A 23,963-nucleotide genomic window follows, 5' to 3' on the forward strand; every position below is an offset into this window, starting at 1 on the left:
TGTTGTCACAACTGTGTCTTCAGCATTACATTTATGAAGTCTCTCTAGCTCCTATACTCCTACCAGTCTCCCTGAAGCCTATTTTCCCAATTTTTAGCAATTTTGCATAATAGTTCTTCCACACAGAACGTGCCACTGTTGAACAATGACCCAATATATGTTTGGCATATCATTTATTTATGATTACAGCAACAGCCCACATACATACTTTTTATGTTCTAGAGGGCCACATCCATGCCTTACACATTACAATATTTTTCATATTTTTTTTACTGTGCTAGGTTAGTGACATTTCTTTTTTATTATATTTTGCACTTTGGGGGAATCTATTATATGTTATTGATGCCAGTGATGTTATTTACATAATTGAACTCACTATATAGTTTATTTTTTTATTTTTATTAAATGTTATATACAGTGAAGGAAAAAATTATTCGATCCCCTGCTGATTTTGTATGTTTGTCCACTGACAAAGACATGATCAGTCTATAATTTAAATGGTGAGTTTTTTTGAACAGTGAGAGACAGAATAACAACAAAAAATCCAGCATAACGAATTTCAAATAAGTTGCATTTGCCTCTGTGAAATAAGTTTTTGACCCCTTTGCAAAACATGACTTAGTACTTGGTGGCAAAACCCGTGTTGGCAATCACAGGGGTTAGACGCTTCTAGTAGTCGGCCACCAGATTTGCACACATCTCAGGAACGGGTTTTGTCCCACTCCTCTTTGCAGATCCTCTCAAAGTCATTGAGGTTTCGAGGATGAATTTTGGCAACTTGAACCTTCAGCTCCACAGAGCTCCTATGGGATTTAGATCTGGGGACTGGCTAGGCTATTCCAGGACCTTAATGTGCTTCTTCTTTGTTGCCTTGGTTACCTATCCACGACCCAGTTTCAATGCCCTGGCTGAGGGAAGGAGGTTCTCACCCAAGATTGGATGGTGCATAGCCCCATCCATCGTCTCTTTGATGCGGTGAAGTTGTCCTGTCCCCTTAGCAGAAAAACACCACCAAAACATAATGTTTCCACTTCCATCTTTAATGGTGGGGATGGTGTTCTTGGGGTCATAGGCAGCATTCCTCTTCCTCCAAACATGGCGAGTTGATGCCAAATAGCTCGATTTTGGTCTCATCTGACCACAACACTTTCCTGAATCATTCAGATGTTTGTTGGTAAACTTCAGACGGGCCTGTACCTGTGCTTTCTTGAGCAGGGGGCTTTGCAGGATTTCAGTCCTTCACGGCATAGTGTGTTACCAATTGTTTTCTTGGTGACTATGGTCCCTGCTGCCTTGAGACCATTGAGACTGTGTAGTTCTGGGCTGATTCCTCACCGGTCTCATGATGAACTCGCTTAGAGGTGCCAGGCAAATGGAAGAGTCTTCTAGCAGAGGCGGTTAGGTTAATACAGTGAGGGAATTTAGATGTGTATAGGATAGTCATAAGACAATGCTGAATATAAGACAAGACAGAGAATCAAAAAGGGTTTTATGTATTTCTACAGCAGGAAAAATGGTCGCCTAGATAAAACAAATCGTTCTTATCTGCAGTAAAATTCTGTGTTTATGTTATCATCCTCTGTAACCGTCTTAAAAATAATGTTCCATTGTATATGATTTTTTTTATCAACTGCAGTTACAAAGCATGATTGTTCTCCACTATGTCCACATCACTGTAAAGGTCCTAGTGTCAGTGACTGTTGCGATGACCAGTGTGCATCTGGATGTACAGGAAACACATCAACACACTGCATGGTAATAAACTGTAACTCGTATTGTTTAATTGAATGTATAGATTACAGCATACCCTCCAAGGCACAGCCAGCCTTATGTGTAACTTGTGAGACTGCAACACTCCAAAGGGTGCCTCCCTGGCCCTTTGTGAACAACTTTCGAAAGGCACAGGGAGGCAGAAACTCAAGCTGCTTGCACAGTGCATAAGAAACCAGAAAGAAAGCTGCCAGCGGTAAGGTGTAAGTATATGTGAGAATGAATGTGAATGTGTAAATGTTTGCGTGTATGCCTGAGTGGTGTAGGAGCGAATGTGTGTTACTGTGAATATGTACGTGTGTTAGTGAATATGAGGAAGTGTATGTTAGTATAAGTATATGTAAGTATGTATATATGTGTAAGTGAGTGTTAGTATGAGCAAGTGTATGTGAGTGTGTAAGTATGTGTAATTATGTGTACGTGTTTTAGCGTGTGTAATTTTGTGTAAGTGTGTGTGCATATCTGTGGCAGTGTGTATATGGAGGGCAAGGGGTATGTGAGAGAATGTGTTAGTGATTGAATATGGTTATGTGTGATAGCGTGACTGTCTAGTTGTGTTAGTGTGAGTGTATGTGTGGGTTAATGATTATATCTAAGTGAATGATAGGGTGAGTGTCTGCGTGAGTGTATGGGGGTATGAGTTAGTGATTGGAAATGTGTGTGTTAGTGTGAGTGGTGTGTCTTTTAGCATGAGAGACCATCCTGAGGTCAGGCTGTGGATCTGCCCCTGTCTGCAACTCCTCCACGTGTCCGCAAGCTTAGCATGTGAGACGGCATAGATGGTGCCTTCAATACCTCGTGGTGGTGTTTGTGGCAGCGTCCAACAGTGTTCACCTGTGTCTGCAAGTTGCTGTCGCTGCATAACAGTGTTATTTTATTTAATTCAATTACCTATTTAACTTATTTAGTATATTACCAATCTTATTTTAATATTTAATGCATTATATTAACTAGTTATTTGTTGTGATTGTGTAAGAGTATGTCCTTTTGAGCCTGAGGTCCATTTATGGAAAGCATTTTTTCATATCAATTGGAGGTCCTCTTAGCCTCCTTTTAAATCTCAAGAGAGTCATCACTAGAATGCCAGTGAGTCTTGATGCATGCATACTGCTGAGCAGAATATACTGTATGTTTGATGGAGTGCAGTGTGAATAGTGGGGGACATGGAAGTGAAGCAAAAGCATAGAAAGGATTCTGATGAATCATTGTATAGATCTGCATCTACAAAAAAATAGGTAACACTCAGCAATCAAATGCATATGATGGCTGGAGTGCACCTTTTAAGGACTAGCCCTATGTATTTTGATTCTCTATCTTACATGGCTGTGCGTAGAAAATTCCACTGTGTGTCCATTGCTCAGGCAGGGACCTGTTTTGGTTTTATAGACAGGTCAACAATTAACACATTTAAAAAAAAAACACTTAATTACATTCCTAAAAAAAATTATTTATTTTTTATCGACAGGCTTGTCGTACTTTTTATGATGGTGAAACTTGCAGAGAAAGTTGCCCTCCTTTGCAGATATACAAACATTCTACATACCAGGTAGAAGCAAATCCCCATGGAATGTACAGTCTTCAAAACTACTGTTATAAAGAGTGTCCACGTAAGTTAACAGTCTTTGATTGCTATGCAATCCTCGTTAACTTCATGAGCATATATATATATATATATATATATATATATATATAATGAAAATTATACTGATGTAAGCAGGTTTGGAGTCCAGCGGCAGGGTAGGAAAGGAAGGAAAGGAAGGAAAGTCAGAATCAGCAATGGTTAAGTATACGTCCCTCGTGGTGCCCTTGTCATCACCTTGTCATCACCCCCAAAGTTTGTTTGTTCCTTCCTTTATTGTACCACACCTCTCTTTTCCTCCTTCATGTAGTTCAGATATAGATCAAATAAACATCACATGGAAACACAGCATTGCATTTATAGATCAATGAAACCCTGTATTTGCAGGTATTAATAAATAACACATAAAATATGGCATTTCATAAATGCAGGTATTAATAAATAACACATAAAACATGGCATTTCATAAATGCCAACAGTCCCAAATTTCCTGGGACAGTCCTAGGTTTTTTTTGCTCCTGTCCCGTCAAATTTGGGTCTGTATCAGAATAAGAATAATGCTTATGCACAGTGCATTACACTGTGCACAGGCAGCACTGAATTTTAACTGTGTACGTCTAAGACGCACACAACCTGAATGCTTGTAAATGAGCCCAGACTACCTAGTATCTTTACGGGGTAGCCTAAACTTCAATGCTGCAAGGTCACGCAGAGTGAATGGGCTCACCCCCTTTGCCCTAGGGTCATGGAAGGAATGGTGAGTTTGACGTTGCAGGTACAGCTAATAGCACACAAACCCTGCCTTGCAAGTATAAATCTACTGAAAAATCACAAGCAAACTCATCTTCAAAGGTTTACATTTAATAAATAATGCATGAAAACCCTAAATTGGAGGTATAGATCACAGGTCACGCACCCCAAAGGCCAGCCCTGGCACCCAGATTGCATCCACAATACCTGCCTAGTACCTATATTGGATGCATAGGACTTGCCATTTTTGTCCCTAAATACCCTCCCTTTGTCATCTTTGCCCCAAACAGCCTGCCTGTGCACTCTTTTTCTCCAAACAGCCTTACTGTGCCATATTTGCCTCAAACATCCTGCCTGTGCCCCTATTTACCCCCAAACAGCCTCCCTGTGCCATCTCTGCCCCAAAAAGCCTGCCTGTGCCATGCATGGCCCAAACAGCCTGTCTGTGACATCTATGCCCCCTGCTTACACATCCATGCTATCGCACACCTACTCATATTCATTCACATACTCATTCACAAATACTCATTTATTTACTCATTCACACACTCAGACATGCTTGTTATTTATTGTTTAGAGATCAAATTTGATATGCTAGCAACATCACTACCAAATCAATAAGATATGTGGGAAATATATTGACAAAAACAGTATGTTTTTTTTATATTGCAGATCATTTTAAGCATACAGAAGATGGTCGGTGTGTTCTTACATGCAGCCCTGATTCAGAAGAAGTAGAGGAGCATGGTGTCATTTTTTGTAGAAAGCACAAAGGTATCATAGACATTCATAAAAAATATATATTATCCCTTATAATACCAAAATGTTCACAACTTTTGCATTTAATTTATAATTACAATTTATAATTACATGTAACTCTTTTCTTTTTGCACCAATATATTTTATCGTTATCGCCATTTTAAATTGTATTTGTTAAATATTTTCACTGTCCCCTATTGTAACTCTCTACAGAATTTGCTGGTGCTTTATAAATACATGTAAGTATTTTAGCTATGCTCTTTTCTCAAATATTATGAAGCGTTCTGATTGAATCTGGCAGCAAGTCTTTAACTTTCTAAATTGTTACAGATTAAGTAGAATTATGTCCTACCTAGTAAAAGAATTAAAGCTGTCAAACACAAGCTATGATTTGGACCACAATGACCAATACTAACACTGCCCTGAATATTCATCTGAAACTGATTCATTTGAAACTTATATCCATGGGAAAAGACTTTATATTTTACAGTATAGAGTCAATTTATTTAATGATTTTTGACTTCAGCGTTGTATTGTATTTTCCCATGTGGATGTTGTGAGCTTTGTGAGACTGATATCTAAGCCAACAAAATGTTGGCTGTAAGGGAGATCTTGTGCAGGCTAATGATGCATGATCTATAAGGTGAAAATGCCCATATTATATAAGTAGTTTTTCCATAATACATTAACTGGCTTTTTTTGAAGCCTGTATCACACTCTGCACTAAAAATCATATACAGAAATATTTAGTTATTTAGTGGTCTCCTCTGAACAAAATCATTATCAGATACAAATGTCTGCAAGGACATATGTTACCATAGAAAACCTTCATACAATCGTTGCGAACACAAACGTTCTGTATTTTATATAACATATAGATTGTTTTCTCTACAGGCAAAGTATGCAGTGGAATTGGTACTGGAGATTTAAAAGATGTTGTGTCAGTTAATTCTTTAAATATTGATTCCTTTAAGGATTGTAACAAAGTACTTGGGAATTTGGTGATTCTGCCATCTGCAAGGTATGAGTATATCATTTACATTTTTTACTAAGTCTCTATGATCGATAACCTTTATTACAGAAGAAACCAAGAATTCAGAGCATGACATTCAAAAAAATCCATCTAAGGCATACATATTGGGGATTCTGTGACACTATAAGGCCTTATATTGCTTATTCCCCCAAAATCGTCAAAGTTCCCCAAGTTTTGAGAGGCCTTTATTATTTTTCATGGCTATATCACTTATCAAGGAGCTGAATCAATGGGATTTAACTGCATTTTAACCCAAATGAGACGCTCAAGCAATGCAGAGATATGCATGAGGCAGAGGAGACAGAAATGTAAGTTGTCCTGATGGTCAGATCCATACTGTCATAGAGAAGTAAGCTTTAATATATAGTGAATCACTGGATATATGGTTGGTGCTATAGCTCATAGCCGGTGACAGTTCTTTTCTGGAGCTGCCATAATCCTGAATGACCAATACCTATTGTCTCTAAAAATTGGCAGGCTACATATAATAAGCTAAAATTTACTTTTTACTGGAATAATGTATATGTTTCTACATTGAATTCATAAAGATATGCAGACCAAAATTAATATGCCTTAAAAAATTAGAGGGATATGCAGCCTCTTCATTCCCAGACCGAAGTCAAAGGAGGGCTGGATCTTTTAGGGACCCTTGAAAAGAGGACCCACTGAAGTCTGTAAGGTAGGGTTGCAGCCAAAAGGCTCAGCCAACTCCCTCCAACCAAAAAGCAGAGTCTTGGGGGACCAGGTTCCATTGTGGGATTTTCATTCTGTGAGAGCAGTATGTGAGGGCAACGTCTGTTGGTTGTATTTTATCTTGTCAGTTAAAGTTAATCTTTTACTTCAGTACTTGTTTTCACGTCTATCAAATATGAAAAAAAAAACTTTAACTCTTTAAAACTTACATGTTTACTTACATTATACATTTTGTGCAGATTTTAAGAAAAATAGTCTGTACATGATAGGTTCCTATTTGGCAAGTGTATGTGGCACAGGGTGAGTTAGCAGGGACCTCATATATTTTACAAATTAGAGATAATTGTTCCTAATGTTCTAGTTGAAAAATGGTTAGGCGCTAATACCAATAAATTGACTTACATTAATTAAATCAATAATCATACAAAGTAAATTATATTAAATCAATTATTCATATTTAATCAAATCACATATAAGGCATATAGCCTTTTAATATGGTTTCAAGACAGTCTTGTTTGATCGTCCTCCACAAACCTAATTCACTTAGTTTACTTTATATTTGTATTTGCTCTGTATTTTTGCAATTCTTATTGCTACAGCTATTGAGTGATATTATTTCTATATATCTTTTTTTACAAGTGTTTGGTGGTACACATTTTGTGATACAGTTGTTGCTCATGTCCAATTTGTATTTTCTTGATTGATTTCCCCAATTTACTTGGAGAACTCACTGGGTAAATCTTTAATGTATGCTAATACCAATTAATACCAGTAAATCATTAATACCAATTATTTTTGCATTTGGAATTTTCAGAACATACTTACTAAATCTTTTTCCTTGAATTTTTTTTCAACATTCACAAATCAGACTATGAAAAGCTAAGGCTCTTTAAAACTATTCGAGAAATAACAGGTTAGTGAAAGATATTGTATAGGGATCATTTTCATCGTCTGTTTTCTTCAATGGAATTCACTTAATGATAAATGTATTGTGAATTAAACTACAGGTTATTGTAAAGACTGCTGAATTTCCTGGGTAAAAGTACAAATAACTAGTTAGTGCTTGGTGAATAGGTCCAAATGTAGTTAAATTGCTAAATGCTTAAATTTATATTGGTAGCTGTTAATGCAGTATAAAGAGAAAGAAGTGTTCAAATGTGCCCATGCTGGTCATCAGCACAAGTATGACCCTGCGTAAGAAACATTTTATTATCAAACTTTGTTGATATTTGCATTAGCAAATATTCCTTCTACAACTTTTGCTGGACAATACTAACTTCCAAGGCTACATCTGTATTTTTTCTATACAATCTGGTAGGTTATTTTCTGTATTTTTCAGTTTTCAGTTAAGCTGAACCTAACAAAATACTCTGAAGTAATAACCAATCTGGATTTGACACTGAATTAATATAATGATGTGTATGAAATTTTATTTCCACCCTAACACAAGGAAGAAATCTAGTAGTTACCACTTGACCATAAATGATTATTGGAGACGGAATGCCTTCAGCAATCCAAAAACGATCTCTGTTAAAGATAGGTTGGAATTGGAGTGGCAGGAGAGTTGTGGTTTCAACACCTTAGTTCAGTAGAGGGGCCACCACGTGCAAATTTTCCTTCCAAGGATGGATTAGCTGGCCCTGCATAAAGCATAATTGTCGACTATTTAATAATGCATTATACGGGACCAGACAAGCTCTTTCTGCAACAGAAGCTCAGTGTGGTTAGCCTTTCATAATGGACAGTGAATTGACGGCGTGGAAACCATACCTCTCCTGCAAACACTTGTGTCGACTCTCCATTTAGTGACTAGATTCCAAGTAAGTGCATGTTGTCTTAGTTAATGTACACTTGAATGATAATTCTGTGTTTATTAATCTTATTTTGTTATTAAATTAATTCTGTATGACAGGTCTCCTACAAATTATGTGGTGGCCCAAACAATACTCTGATCTGAATCCTTTTGAAAATCTTGAAATAATCCATGGCACAACAAAATTGTGTGATTCTTTTAGAAATAAAGTTAGCCATGTTAATTCTAATTATGTCAAATACATGCATCTAGTTAGATAAAAAAAAACATTGCGAGAAAAGTGATTTCACCCAAGATCATTCGTACAAATTACCATTGCCGCAAAGCAGGCAATCCTTAGCACTCCTTTGTCCTACTAACTGTAAGAATGGGTTGGTCTCCACTCAGGGAACACACCAAAAACATTTTTACTCACGTTCAGAAGAACTTAATTTGCGCATGAGGTCTCTCCCAATCTACATTTTAGGTCCACTCTGAAAGAACCAGATACCCCCCAAAGTATGCCTCAGCCTGTCTCATAAGTTATGAGTGGTGGTGTTTGCACACAGTGGACACGATTCACTTATTTGTTTTTGTACAACGATAGGAGCATACATTTTGACCACCTTTACTAATGCTTTTATTATATGGCAATGTGTTTTGGACTGGATAGTTTGTAATATTGCAGTCGCACCTGTTGTACAAGAAGCTGTCACCTTGTGCTGATTCATCCATGGCAAATCAACAAAGAATTGTCCAGGTTAACCATTTTAACTTCTTCTCCAATGTCTACATTAATCAACAGATTAACCAAACTGACAGACTAGTAGGTGTTAAGTATTCACTGATATTATAGTATAAGCCTGTACGTTATATTCAATAATACCTGTATGTTGCACTTAATAAATATGTAACTTCAGAAGACAAATATTGACAACCACAAATTAAGTTTCATAAATATCTAACATTGATGATCTTATATCTTTCTTCTGTTGAAGTGAGGGCTACTCTATGATTATAACAAGGCTGTCCATACATTCACTGGGATTAAGTTCCCTAAAAGAAATTAGAAATGGTAATGTACTGATTAAGGCGAACAAGAATCTTTGTTATGTTGACTCTATCAATTGGAGAACCATTTTGAAAACAAACCAGCAAAAAGAAATCGAGAATAACCAAAGTAATGAGGAGTGTGGTAAGATCACCTATGCAATTTCTCAGTTGTGCCACAGAAAGCAATTTTACATGTTGATTATTGCTACCAATTGTTCAACACATACACACATTGTAGTGCCCATATATATGAGGCAAAGTGACAACTCAAATCAACACAATAATGAATTTTGTAGGTTACATACAGCCCAGCACAAAAAATGGTTCCATATGTCCACCAGAATAAAGGTGTATTCCATTTGAGTTTTTGCAAAAGCACATAGTAAAAGGAAAAACAGTAATTTGTTGGAATTCTGAAATCTTTGAAATAATATTTTGATATTTATATATATTTATATAAATATATTTATATATATGTTTGTTGACATTTTCCAGCTGCTGCAGATAAGATGTGTGATCCCTTATGCTCTGTCGGAGGCTGCTGGGGCCCAGGACCCTTCCAGTGCTTTTCTTGTCATACATTTAGTCTTGATGGGGAATGTTTGCAGCCCTGTAGCATTTTGGAAAGGTAATTTATTTTCTGGGGGGGGGTTTAATGTTTCTTTTTTTTGGAACATACAGATTTCAGTTTTTTGGGGGTCTGCGTATTATTATATTTTCAAAAACTGTCAATGTTCTTAGAAAAAGACAAACAGGCACTGCTCTCCTCCTCAAATGTTTTGCTTGAGTTTTCTCAATAAATAGATACTGCTAAATTGGTTCCAAAGAGGACAGGGGCTGTTGTGTTATAATACCTTTCAGTGGGCTAACATGTTCTTATAATATAACATGTTAAAAAAAACTATGACATGATGTTTCAAGCCCTCATGATTGTAAAAAAAAAGGTTCCTTAGACATCCTGAAGGCTTCAAAGTGGTATTTCTCATGACAATGTAAAATATAAGAGATTTACTTCACCACCTTTTTTAAGGCCCAGGCTATTTTTTTACCTTTCATGACCAAGGTTGTTTTAACATTTTTGTGGTGCTTCTGTTTAGCTCTAATTTTCTTCTCTCTCATTTAGTGTACACACTTAGATTATACATGTTTTTTTTCAGAACGAGGGGGGCTTTCTTCAGATACCATTTTTTAATCATATGATCTAATTTCCTATAAAAACTATATAAACTAGAAAAAAATACTGGAAAAAACCTTTTCTCACCTACAACAGCTACTGAAAACACCTGCTAAATAGATTATACTATGTGTCCTGAGCTTAAAAATACCCAATCTTTAAGTTATAGAGCAATAGGTACAAGTAGCGTTTTGCTATTGCAAAACCAATTTTTTCCAAATCTGGGAATCGTGTCCCCATGTCCTATTTGGGACATCTTTGAGGCCAGCCAATTAAATTTACCATATATTTTTAAAAACTAGACACCCCAGGGTATTTTAAATGTTGGTATGTTAACCCTTTCCATGCACTAATTCTACTACCAGCCTTGTCAAACTTTGTGGTAGTAATTTGTTTACACAAATTCTACTTTACAGCTCCTGGGATATATCACTGCCAGACAACACCAATATGTGTTCAGCAACAGCTCCTGAGTACAGTGATACCACCCATGCATGGGTTTATCAGGTTATTTGGGGCATGCTAACCATGACCCTCTTATAAACTTGTAGCGCTTGGGGCTGCTATTGAGGCATTTCAGCGACGCCATTTAAGTTTAGAAGGCGATTGTTAGTCGTTAACTGACTGTTTTCCGTGATGTGTCAGGCACGTCATTGGTCGGTAAGAGGTTAAACTGAATGACTGCAGAAGAGGTATAAAGCATTTAAGGGGAACTCCCATGAAAGCCATATTTCTCAATATGAGCTTAGCAGACGGTGTATAATATAGGGAAGCACTATAATAACTGTGCTTTATCTTCTTTTTGTTCCAATAAACTTACTGCGTCTCCAAATCTGGAGGCTGATATTGTTGTCAGTCTTGTGGTTTTCAGTGACTTTCCCTGATTCCACACTGATTCTTTATGATAATGCTATGAACTCCATTTCTGCCTAGACTTCTGTCAGAGGGAGTTTGATAATGACTCATAGTGTTTGTCTAGTAGCTAAAACATACAAATGGCTAATGTGCAGCTATCTGAAAACATTATATAATCCATGTACAACTATTAAAAAAACGAAAACAGCACAAGCTTTAGAACTACAATTTAACCTAGCTCTAGCACCAAAAACATGGTGGGAGATTGCTTCTAAAAGTATGTTCATAGAATTATTAACATTCAGTTCAATATTCCGAAAGGATAGATGCAAATACCAATTATACTGTATAATGGTTACACTAAAATGACAACAGAGATTAACATTCAATATGTATTGGCAAACATTCAATTAGTTTTCCTAATAAAATAACCATAGTAAAAAAGCAGTGCAAATAACGTGTATAAGCATATCTTTGAAAGGATACTCCAACCATAAAATGCAACTTAATACATATGAAAGCTGTGTGGTCCCTTTCATTTAATTGTGTAACTCCCCTCACAAATGCATAGAGAGATTCTGCAGAATCATCCCGTGTGCATTTACCTATTCCCCTCACCCAGCTTCTTGGCTTGCATGCATGTTTTTGGCCAAGCAAGTCTCTTGGTGCTTTCATGTACTCCCCACCAATAAGCCCCAGCACTGGCTCACCTATGGACGAATTGACAATTTGGCTGCAGTTCATGTGTTTGTACTGCACAGCATGACTACAATAGTTGTTGTGCTGGCTGATGGAAGAGCCCAGATAGTGAAGGCAGTGAAGGCCGAGTGAGCTTCCGACTTCTTATCATGTTACATTATCAAGCAGTAAGAAGCTATGTTTGTAGTCACAGTGTGTGTCTGTGTAAATCAGTGAAGCAACATAAGGACAGAGGCAATTTTCTCGGCTCCCATGACAAATGCAAAGATATATTTTACACTGACTTATCTGATGGGTACTTGGTTATGTTTTCACATTCACTTAGTAGTCTTACTTCCATGCAGTCTTGTGGGAACAAAAAACTTGCTTTGCCTTGTCAGTGGTTCCTCCATGTCCCCTTAAAAGTGATTCCTGGGCATGAAACTGTTTGGAGGTTCCAATTTCAGAATGCATTGCATTGTGAATGTCTTTGTGTAAATAAAAAGGTACCTGAATTGTAGGAAATCTAGTACTAAGCTAATACACTGTGTATGTATAAATATGGAGTGGGGTCCTTATATCATGGTTGCCCCAGGGCCCCACCTGACCTTAATCTGCCCCAGGACTCATAGAATTTTCAATTAAAGTGCTTTTCTGCCAATGCTACTTGAGTTTTAATATGCAGTCTTCGTTGTTAGGCTGCATAAGGGTTAGTATAATAACAATGTTCATTTCTTAACAGTGTTGGAATATTAAATATATTGTTAATATTAGGACCGACAAGTGTCTACTACTAGATAATGCATGCATGTTATTCACTTCACTGGTCATAATGTTATGGCTGATGTGTATATGTCACATATTATTATTTATTGTTTTATATTATCATATACATATTCTGTAGCGCTGTACAATGGGTAGACACGACATAACAAGTAGTGTTTTGCATAACAATTTGACTTGGGCCTGCACAAATGAGCTTACAATCTACACATATGTATACAAAAGTTGTATTGTTCATATGGTTATATATATATATATATATGAGTATTGCAGTATGCAGTGACTTATAACATAATATTTAAAAGACAAGCTTTCGAGAGTTATTCTCTCTTCATCAGGTCTGAAGCAATATACAGTATCTCACAAAAGTGAGTACACCCCTCACATTTTTGTAAATATTTTATTATATCTTTTCATGTGACAACACTGAAGAAATGACAATGTAACGTAGTGAGTGTACAGCCTGTATAACAGTGTAAATTTGCTGTCCCCTCAAAATAACTCAACACACAGCCATTAATGTCTAAACCTTGGCAACAAAAGTGAGTACACCCCTAAGTGGAAATGTCCAAATTGGGCCCAAAGTGTCAATGTTCTGTGTGGCCAATTATTATTTTCCAGCACCGCCTTAACCCTCTTGGGCATGGAGTTCACCAAAGCTTTACAGGTTGCCACTGGAGTCCCCTTCCACTCCTCCATGACGACATCACGGAGCTGGTGGATGTTAGAAACCTTGTGCTCCCCCACTTTCCGTTTGAGGATGCCCCACAGATGCTTAATAGGGTTTAGGTCTGGAGACATGCTTGGCCAGTCCATCACCTCTACCCTCAGCTTCTTTAGCAAGGCAGTGGTCATCTTGGAGGTGTGTTTAGGGTCATTATTATGTTGGAATACTGCCCTGTGGCCCAGTCTACGAAGGGAGGGGATCATGTTGAACTTCCAGTGACCAGTATGAGAGCGTGTGAGAGCTATAACACCAAATTTAACACCTGCTCCCCATTCACACCTGAGACCTTGTAACACTAACAAGTCACATGACACCGGGGAGGCAAAATGGCTAATTGGGCCCAATTTGGACATTTCCAGTTAGGTGTACTCACTTTTGTTGGCAAGTTTTAGACATTAACGGCTGTGTGTTGAGTTATTTTGAGGGGACAGCGAATTTACACTGTTATACAGTCTGTACACTCACTTCTTTGTAGCAGAGTGTAATTTCTTCAGTGTTGTCACATGAAAAGCAATAATAAAATATTTACAAAAATGTGTGGGTGTACTCACTTTTGTGAGATACTGTGTATATATGTTAATGCTGTACTTCATTTTATATCTAGACACATGTTATTGACTACCTAATTTAGCTTAATTGTTGATTACTTTGATTTCAATTTGCTGTTCGGAGGTTTGTTTTGGTCTGCTAAGAGATTCTTAATTGAAATGAATGTTTGTTGTGAGAATACACAAAGTAACATGGTACATGTAGTTGGAGAATAAGCACACATTACATGACTGTGTGCTCTGAGAATTAGATCACTCCTTTCTAACAAGTAAGATTTTTTATGGAATGGGTCTAGTATGGAAACTAGACCCATCGTTGAATCTGACCAAAAAGTTTTTAGATGGATCAGGCAAATATTTTGAGAGCAAAATGCTATACGAGATGAATAATTTTATTTTATATTATTATATTAAAACAATAACTTTATTGATCATTTAAGTCAGTATTTTTCTTAATTTCTCTGTTTTTTTAGGGTGCAGACAAATGTTTCAGATGTGCTCACTACAAAGATGGTCCATACTGTGTCAAATCATGTCCAGAGGGACTCCCGGGAGTAAATGATACCATAATTTGGAAATACCCAGATGAATTTGGGGTTTGCCAGCTATGCCATCCTGATTGCACCATGGGGTACATAAATAGAACCTGTACTTACCAATGTAACATTTCTGCTATTAAATGTACATTGTCCATTTTAATTTGAAAATTAATTATACAGCCTACACTTTGTCAAATAAACCAAGCCACGTACTAATATATAAGACCGAAGCCGTTGTTGAATAGTTCCCCTGCCCACATCTTAAACGCTCCAATAACTGAGTTGCAATCTGCACACTACATGTTTATTGGTTGTTGATTTTATTGTGTTCACTACTATGATAGCTAGCCTACTACGCTAAATGTGGCAGATATTAAAGACACACTGTCAATCAGTGAAAAACAGTCATCTTAATAAAAGTGCTTGAATATAGATTGAGTGTAACAGTTAGTGCTACAATAGTGATACTGCTCCATTTTATGTTTGAACAGTAAAAACTGCTGCATACCCCAGCTTTAATTTCCTCTTCTTCTTTGTTAATCTCTCATTACTTGTTTTGTATAACAACAACAAAAGGGAAAGTAATTTGTGTTTTGTTTCTACAGTTGTGAAGGACCAAGATTTGAAAACTGCAGGTTTCTTGGGTACGTATTGTAAAGTATGGTTAATAAAATGCTAACCTTTTGTTAACCTGGCACTGTCCACAAATAAGGGCCAAATCTTAACAGTATGCTTTCAGTTTAATAACAGATGCTTCTGTTATCGGTAAGCCGTAAGTAGCATAATGAACCCCCCCCCCCGGAACAATGCTTTAGCTGGGTGGAATGTTCTGGAAAAACTACACAAAAACTATTTGACTACACGAAAACTATACATGTGACCAAGCCTGCCATGTGCCGGCAAACGCAAAAAGACTGCTTGCATTTATAAATATTGTCCTTCCAGTTCTTCTATGGAGCAGTTGATGGTACCCTAGAAGAGGCTAGCATAATAAGAGCATACCCTTAGGCCTTTGACTAAAAAACTGTGTATACCAAGTCAACAAGCTCATAAACTTCAGACAATTCTATATTATAGCTCTGAGTTTAGGAGCTTGGGGAAAACTTGGCATTCTTCTTAAAATGATCCATATTTACCAAACAACCCAGATCCCTTTCATTTAGAAAGATGTCAAACTCTTGTAGAGGCAGTTGGACACATTTGTATGGGGTGGGAAAAGACATTAAACAATAAAATCTTAAAAACATACTTCCTCACCAGTGGTTTGGCAGTTGAGTTTTGACTGAAACAAACGTACAAACATAAAGGGTGATTTATAAAGGTATCCCAGGTGCTCGATGATTTAATGTATAAAATCATGCTTGTAACACAAATTTACATGTAGCCAATATTTCCAGTCTTTATACATTCTTATGTTGTGGGTGCAATAATATTACTTGTGAATGTAGCTGTAAATGTTGTCATCTTTTTTGGTCACCAAATACCCAATAAATATTTATCCACAAGGTGTGCAACTTTTTATGGCACGTCATTTACAGATATAATTTCTGGGATGACTAAAATTCTGTTTCATCTTAAAATAATTTACTTAAATGTGTTAAATGAAATGAGGAAAATGAAAAATAGTTTTGTGTTTTTTAATACATTAGTAGGGTATAATCATTGTAATCATGTTTAATGATGTAATGACAATCGGAATACCCCAGGCCATCTTAAGTTCAATAAGTCAGAAATAGATTTTAAATTCCTTAAAATTTTAAAACAGAATGTATGCGTTCACAGACGAATTAAAATAGAAAGAACAGTGAGTAGCAGTGAGGTTAAATAATAAAAAAATCAAATTAGAAAAATAAATTCTGAAATATATAACCGATTTATCTGTATGGTTTTCATAATTTTAACAATGGCATTATTATTTTAGGGTACTTTTTTTGTTAAACATGAATAAAGTATAAAGTAAAGAAAAACCAAAAGAATACGTATAATGTTCTTCCCCCTAAAAGTCTGGGAGAGGTGAATATAGCCCCTATATTAGAAATATATAACGGACTGAAATGCCTTTGGTTGGGACAGAGCATTGCGTACGGAGACACTTAAAAAATATTTTGAAATCTGAGGCTTGCCTGGTATTGAGGATGCTTGATTGCACATCTGCACATGTATAAAATCCCCCTGTCCACTAGGTATATGTGGTAGTAAAGAGTTCAACATTAGTGGGGAAACAAAGAAGTTGAGGACTGATGACAATTATGTATAAATAAATAAATAACACAGTTTCCTTTAGTATTAACATGTACTTCGAAGGTAATCCCAGGGACAAATAATAACCAAGGGCAGAAAGCCTAAATCAGGAGACTTTCCCTTAAAAAAGGAAAATGTGAACACTTTGCTTAAATGGGAACTGTTGTCCTTACATATGTTAGCATAATTAAATTAATTTATTAAAACTATAAACTTTTTTTCTGTACTGCAGTTGTTTAAGTAGTTTTTTTAGGTTTAAAGCTTACCTTTAGATGCAAGGCATAATGTTCTCTATGACCATAACACTATATACTAACACACACTCTAATATCATGCACTTACGAATACATATAGACTCTCTCCCAGGGACCAGCTGTTCTAACCAGTTAACTTGACAGAAAGGAAGTTAAAATATGATATAAATTTGATAAAATGATATGCTTTGTTTCCTGAAAAATTTAGGATTTGTGAAAAGTAATAGAGGTTGGACCGCCTTTGCCTTCATTTTTCTTACTTTCTACAAGGTTCTGGAAACATTCCTCAAGAATTTGGTCCATATGGACATGTTGGCATCACGCAGTTGCTGCAGATTTGTCGACTGCTCATCCATGTTGCAAATTTCTCATTCCAGCACATCCTAAAGGTGCTCTACGGGATTTAAATCTGGCCATTTGAGTACAGTGAACTCATTGAGGTAAGCTTTGTGATATGGTGCATTATCCTGCTGGAAGTAGCTATTAGAAGATGGGTGCATGGTGGTCATAAAGGGATGGACATGGTCAGCATTTAAACGATGCTCATTTGGGCCCAAAGTGTCCCAAGAAAATGCCCCCTGCACCATTACACCACCACCAGCCTGAACCGTTGATACAAGGCAGGATGGAACCATGCTTTTATGTTGTTTACGTCAAAGTCTGGTCCTTCCATCTGAACGTCACACCTGGAATCGAGACGCATCAGACCAGGCAACATTCTTCCAGTCTTCCATTGTCCAATTTTGGTGAGCCTGTGCGAATTGTAGCCTCAGTTCCCTGTTCTTAGCTGACAGGAGTGACACCCAGTGTGGTCTTCTGCTGCTGTAACCCATCTGCTTCAAGGTTCTACGTGTTTCAGAGTTTGTATTCTGCATACCTTGGTTGTAAGGAGTGTTTTTTTTTGAGTTACTGTAGCTTTTCTGTCATCTCAAACTAGTCTGCCCATTCTCTTCTCACCTCTGACATCAACAAGGCATTTTCATCCACACAACTCCCGCTCACTGGATATTTTCTTTATGGCACCATTCTCTGTAATAGTTGTGTGTGAAAATCCCAGTAGATCAGCAGTTTATGAAATACTCAGACCAGCACAAACAACCATGCCACATTCAAAGTCACTTAAATCCCCTTTCTTCCCCATTCTGATGCTCGGTTTGAACTTAAGCAAGTTGTCTTGACCACATCTACATACAAAAATGCATTGAGTTGCTGACATGTTATTGGCTGATTAGCTATTTGCTAACAGCGGGAATTCTCTTTGACAGCCGGAAGGTGTATGCGCGATGGACGCAGACAACCCCCGCTGCTAACCGCACCTCCTTCTGGCCGCAGCGGAAGTTGCCTACGCGAATCGCGTAGACGTCTACCTGCTACATGCTATGACCCTACACACTAGGGACTCGGAGTCAGAAGCACCGGGTAAGATTGGGGGGGAGTGTTAAATGTGCGGCATAAGGCATTTCTGAAGGCAGAGTGCTCTATGAAATGTCTTTTAACCCCCTTAATGCCACTCTGCCTCCAGAAATGCCCTTTAACCCTCTATATGCCACTCTGCCTCCTGAAATACCTTATACCTCCCTATATGCCACTCTGCCCCATAATATGCCTTTTAACGCCCTAAATGCCAGTGTCATATAGGGGAATAAGGCATTTCTGGAGGCAGAGTGGCACATAGGGGGTCAAAAGGCATATCATGGGGCACATCGGCATATAGAGGGTTAAAAGGCATATCATGGGGCACAGTGGCATTTAAAGGGTTAAATGGTATATCATGGGGCACAGTGGCATATAAGGGGTATAAAGCATTTCTGGGGCAGAGTGGCAAGCCTGGGGGGCAGATGTGCATAACTGGGGGTTATGGGGGTTACTGGGGGTTGGAAAATAAAAGGAAAAAAAAGTGTGGTGACTGCCGCTTTAAACTAGATAAATACCGCAAATCCTAATAAGTAATACATATATTAAATATATTGACGAGAATTACTATGATGACGCACTTATTCATTATCTTTAGCATCGCCAGCTCAGCACAAGCTAAAACCTCCCTATGCAGTAATAAGAAACTACCACTAGGTCGCCTAACACGTACTCCCTACATTCCAGCGGTCTGCTTACATCCGGCTTTTCTTTAACAATTCTATAGTTCCAATTCAAACTGACAAAACTTTATATCTGCAGTGATTGCGCGAGGACCCATTTTTCTGCAGACCGTGTTTCGGTAAAACAAGCTCTTTCGGCTTCGCTAAAATGGCGCCTGTAGCGGAGAGGCGGAAGTAAAGCTGTGTTTCCTGTATTTGGAACATTACGGGTTCCGGTTTTAAATCTACGTCGCCTTCCGCTGACGTCAGTCTTACGGGAAGCAAAAGCTGCTCTTATTAGTGCTACGTGTCCTAGTGCGAAGCGGTGTGTAGTCTTGCAGCAGTCGCTTGTGCCATCTCCATCGAGTGAGTATATCTTCACACTGCTGGGATTCACCGGTTGTACTTCATAGCGCGTATTAATATATACGAGGAGAGCTCGCTGTTCGTTATATATTTACTCATTTATTTAGAAGTAGGCCTGCATACATTTTTGTTTTTGCTGTGTACTAATTTTATGTTGCAGTTGTGTATTTTATAAGCGGCCCTGTATTTTTGTAATATGTTTTTTTTTACCCCTGTATGTATATAATTTTAATGCTTATCAAATGTAGTTTTTTATATATTATGTAAATTAGGGAGGCCCTGTGATTAGGAACACTGTATTTTGATGTCATTGCCTCATTAACAGTTTGAATGCTTCTTGGTGCCAATAATCGATTTGTATATATATATATATATATATATTTGTGTGTGTTTTTAACCTGGATTTAGTTAGCTTTTATGCATGCATCTCATTTTTTTGGTTCTTGTGTTTTGTAAATGATGCATCAGTAGTTGTCACAGGGTCACTAAATGCAGCCATTTGCTGTAGTATATGCTTATCATGGCTATATTCTAGAACCAAATTTATAGAGAGAATATTTTAAAAACAATTTGTTTTAATGTGTTTTTCTAAATCATACGTGTGAAGAAAATTGCCTGTAAGGGTAATTCCTTATGCGTGTCTTATTTCTTCCAGACATCATGGACCAAGTAATGCAATTCGTTGAGCCCAGCCGCCAGTTTGTGAAGGATTCTATAAGGCTAGTAAAGAGGTGTACAAAGCCAGACAGAAAAGGTATGTTTGCTTTGAGGTTATAAGAAACAAACTGTAAATATCCCACAATGGTCTATAGAAGAATGTATTATTGCTGTACTACAGCCTACTGGGATTTGATAGCTTTTAGGCCTAAATCTACCCAGATAGACCAGTTACCTGGAGGGAGGATGGCGGTTCGCCCACCTTTTGGTGGTATGTCCCCTCCAGATGTGAGTCATCATATACTCTGTCCAGTTTAGCTAGAACCTCTCTCAGCTTTTACTTTGTATTTCTTTTTAATATTTGTTTTTCACTCCTTATATCACATTAAAGTAAAACACAATGGGAAATCTTCCTATTTTTATTTGTTGTAGATGACCATTTGACTGTTTTTGTTAAGGCAAAGTATGTTTACCATCCCACCATACAAATCATTCAGCAGCCCTTTTTCTTTGAGTCCCAATGGCCATCGTAGATGTGGTTCGACTGTGGAGTCCCTTAGGATATCATTCATGAAACTTAACTTTATAGTTTTACAGTTTTGTTTTTTTTACACTTCCTACACCTAAATATAACATAGTAATCATGCTTGCTTAACTTAACCTCTAAAGATAGATAGTAATGTCTTCTGTTTACAGAGTTTGGACCAGATAATTGACCTTTTAATTTTGTTCTCAGCCTTACTCAGTCCTCGCTATGGTCTTGCATTCAGTATAGCCATACACCTCATGTATGTTTAAACTTCCTTACTGTATTACTACTACTTCAGCTGGGAGGATTCCACTCCCTTAGTACAGTAAAACTTCCCTTACATTATTTTCTAACGTGTCTAATTTTTTTCAGAATTTCAGAAGATTGCAATGGCAACTGCGATTGGGTTCGCAATTATGGGATTCATTGGCTTTTTCGTAAAGTTAATCCATATCCCAATCAACAACATCATTGTGTAAGGCAATCTTCCTTAACTCTATAAAGAAAAAGCTATATAGTATATCTTTGAAGCAACAAAATGTATTTATTGTGTTTTGCTATAAGTTTTTATATTTTGTATTTACAATATGCATTTTTAAACTGCACAGTGTCATCACTGTCATGTGTTGGCAGAAATAATATATAAAGATTTGTTAGATTTCAATTTAGCATATATGCTATCATTGTCCATGCTATTGCTGCACGGATTACCAAAGGGCAAATCTTGTACCTCCTTTTGCCAGCAAGATTATTAGTAAACCTAGAAACACATGAATGTAGTTACCACAAGTTCTTTCCATCAAGAGGATTTGTATCGTGTATTTTTTCATTTCATACCATTGAGGTACTTGGTGCTATTAACAGGTACTGGTCCTGAAGTAAAGACCAGATTTTGAAATGGTTTACTTGATGATAGAGGCAACATCTTGCATTATACTTAGGATCTGGCAGTGTCCTCATAGATATTCCATGAGTTTGTATAATCATTAATAAAATGCAAAATAGGCAAGTGATATTGAAGTATTGCTATAGAAAATTAGCAGCAAAGATTATTAGATTACAATTAACAATTAAATATGTGCTCAAAGCCGTGCAGGTCTCTTTAAATCATTGTAAGTTTGGCTGTTGAAGAAATTCATTTTTTTTGTTTGTTTTATTTACAGTGGAAGCTAATTACCTTGGTTCCCGTGGTCCTGACTGCAAAGCAATGGAAATGTGTTAACGGACAAGAGCTTTTGTTTTTTGTTAATGTATATTTTTTATTTGGCCTGGTTCATGTAATAAAACTCAAAAGTTTATCTGGTGGTCATGGTGATTTGCCTTTGGGTAGTTTTGTTACTACTTGGTGTAAGACACTCTTTGTGAGTTATTGAAAATGTTTTGTGTGGTCACAGTGTGAACTGGTTAACACATTCTACCCTGCACTCTTAGAATGTCACACTGTATAGCAGTATGAGCTTAGTGCATGCTCTTACAATTAATCATTGTATGAAGCAAGGGCAGGTTAACATAAAACACGCTGCATTTCTGCCTCTAGGGAAGTTTTGGTATAACAATGAAACCGAGATTACAAAGACCACATTTATATAAAAAAAAAATGTGCCTATTACATTTGTTCATGTACACATTTATACAGGGGGTGCTAGACTTAAGCAAAAATCCTAGCTTCAGGAGTGTTCATTTGGTAAGGTTTGTGGAGTAGGTAGAGCTTCAATTCACCAGCTTCACTGTTCAAATCAAGGGCCAACTCTTAAATGTGTAATGCATAGTTACATCTGGGAGATTTAATTGGCACCCCACTGACTATATAAATGCTTTTGTCACAAACTGGTCATGGTGTTGGCATATTGCACTACTGCATGGTGACAGTATGTGCCCCCCCACCCCCACCACACACACTTATTCTTTAGATGGCTTTATGGACATTTCAAGACTTTCATTACTTTGCCTGTGCGCATTTAAACATGTTATCCAGATACTGTATAATGCAGTTTGACCAATTAACCCCAACTAATTTTTTTTTAATCATGGTTACTTTCCTTGTTTGGTTACCTAACAAATAGAACAATTATATTTTTCTGTGCCTTGGTATTGCTTTGAGGTTATGGAATCGGTAATAATGACTAGCAAATGGGCACAGGCAGCCTCCTGACTGGTAGAAAACACTCATGGTTTTCTCAGACCTCATGTGCTATGTAGTTTTAAAATACTTTTTACCCTTGCTGCTTTTCTACTTACCAAAACAAGAATGGGTGATATAAGGCCTGCTAAGCCATCTCTGAATGGGGACCTTATTAGCAGATGTGTGTTAGACTAATATTGCATCTATATTACCTATTTACATTGCATAGCATTTGGAATGTATGCCTTTCTGGGTGCTTAAAGTGTATCAGGCACAAAGTGGAATAGTTGGTGCTAGCTGCTTTTCTATTTTTGTGTAGTACAGGACCAGAGCACCATATATACGATTATTATTGGTAGGTGCTACCATACCTGACGGCCACCAACTGTAGAAGTCGCTCATAACTGGGCTGATTGTTTTTTAATGCATTTGTACCATAATGTTGAAGCCTTAATCCAGTTTATCTTCCACATAATAACCCACAGTTTATTACTGCATTTTTTTGTTTGTTTTCCTACAAACAGCACAGGCACATTAAATTACCTTTTTATTCTATAACGGTATTAGATGCAGTTACTCATGAAATGTTTGTCCGTTTTTTTTTTTTCTTCTTTCACTTTTTATTCCTTCTCAGTCTTAATACCCATAGTCCAAATCAAAGGATTGTCTGTTTCCACTGTCACAATGCCTGAACCATCATATGCATTTGATGTGCTGACCAGACTTCCAAACTTCAACACACCGGCAGCTAAAAAAAAAAAAACGGATAAAAATAGGTTACCTTTCAGCTTCAGGGTATTGTTTGTGAATGCCTTTTGTACTACAACCTACTGAACTAGATTTAAACCTTCGACTAGGCATACAGGAAATGTGTTCAACAGTAATAAAGTGTTTCATAACTTCTAAATTGGTCTCTGATGGCATTGCCAAGTGTTAAATGCAATCCTGAAAATCTGTTCTTCTGGCCCTATAGGAGTACATTAAAT

The 23,963-nt window shown here is 37.2% G+C and overlaps 3 protein-coding genes across 3 annotated transcripts in view; 2 read left to right on the forward strand and 1 right to left on the reverse strand.

The window, feature by feature from the left end:
- The first annotated feature begins 7,439 nt into the window (after positions 1 to 7,439).
- Positions 7,440 to 14,752, forward strand: LOC128497642 (epidermal growth factor receptor-like). Its single transcript, XM_053467806.1, has 5 exons — positions 7,440 to 7,497; positions 8,497 to 8,584; positions 9,375 to 9,571; positions 9,925 to 10,057; positions 14,668 to 14,752. The coding sequence occupies exons 2-5, from the start codon at positions 8,511 to 8,513 to the stop codon at positions 14,750 to 14,752; spliced, it is 489 nt and encodes a 162-aa protein (XP_053323781.1). The 5' UTR covers positions 7,440 to 7,497; positions 8,497 to 8,510.
- Positions 14,753 to 19,522: 4,770 nt separating this feature from the next.
- On the forward strand, positions 19,523 to 21,334 carry SEC61G (SEC61 translocon subunit gamma). The gene is made up of 3 exons (XM_053466016.1): positions 19,523 to 19,669; positions 20,325 to 20,423; positions 21,228 to 21,334. The coding sequence occupies exons 2-3, from the start codon at positions 20,330 to 20,332 to the stop codon at positions 21,332 to 21,334; spliced, it is 201 nt and encodes a 66-aa protein (XP_053321991.1). The 5' UTR covers positions 19,523 to 19,669; positions 20,325 to 20,329.
- Positions 21,335 to 23,594: 2,260 nt separating this feature from the next.
- The window catches only part of TPK1 (thiamin pyrophosphokinase 1), a 186,980-nt gene continuing 186,611 nt past the window's right edge, over positions 23,595 to 23,963 (reverse strand). The window contains exon 9 of the mRNA XM_053466015.1: positions 23,595 to 23,725. Coding sequence (XP_053321990.1) covers positions 23,598 to 23,725 — 128 coding nt within the window. The 3' untranslated portion in view covers positions 23,595 to 23,597. The remainder of the gene's footprint in view (positions 23,726 to 23,963) is intronic.

The sequence above is a fragment of the Spea bombifrons genome, chromosome 5 (assembly GCF_027358695.1).
Source record: "Spea bombifrons isolate aSpeBom1 chromosome 5, aSpeBom1.2.pri, whole genome shotgun sequence".
NCBI classification, from domain to species: domain Eukaryota; kingdom Metazoa; phylum Chordata; class Amphibia; order Anura; family Pelobatidae; genus Spea; species Spea bombifrons.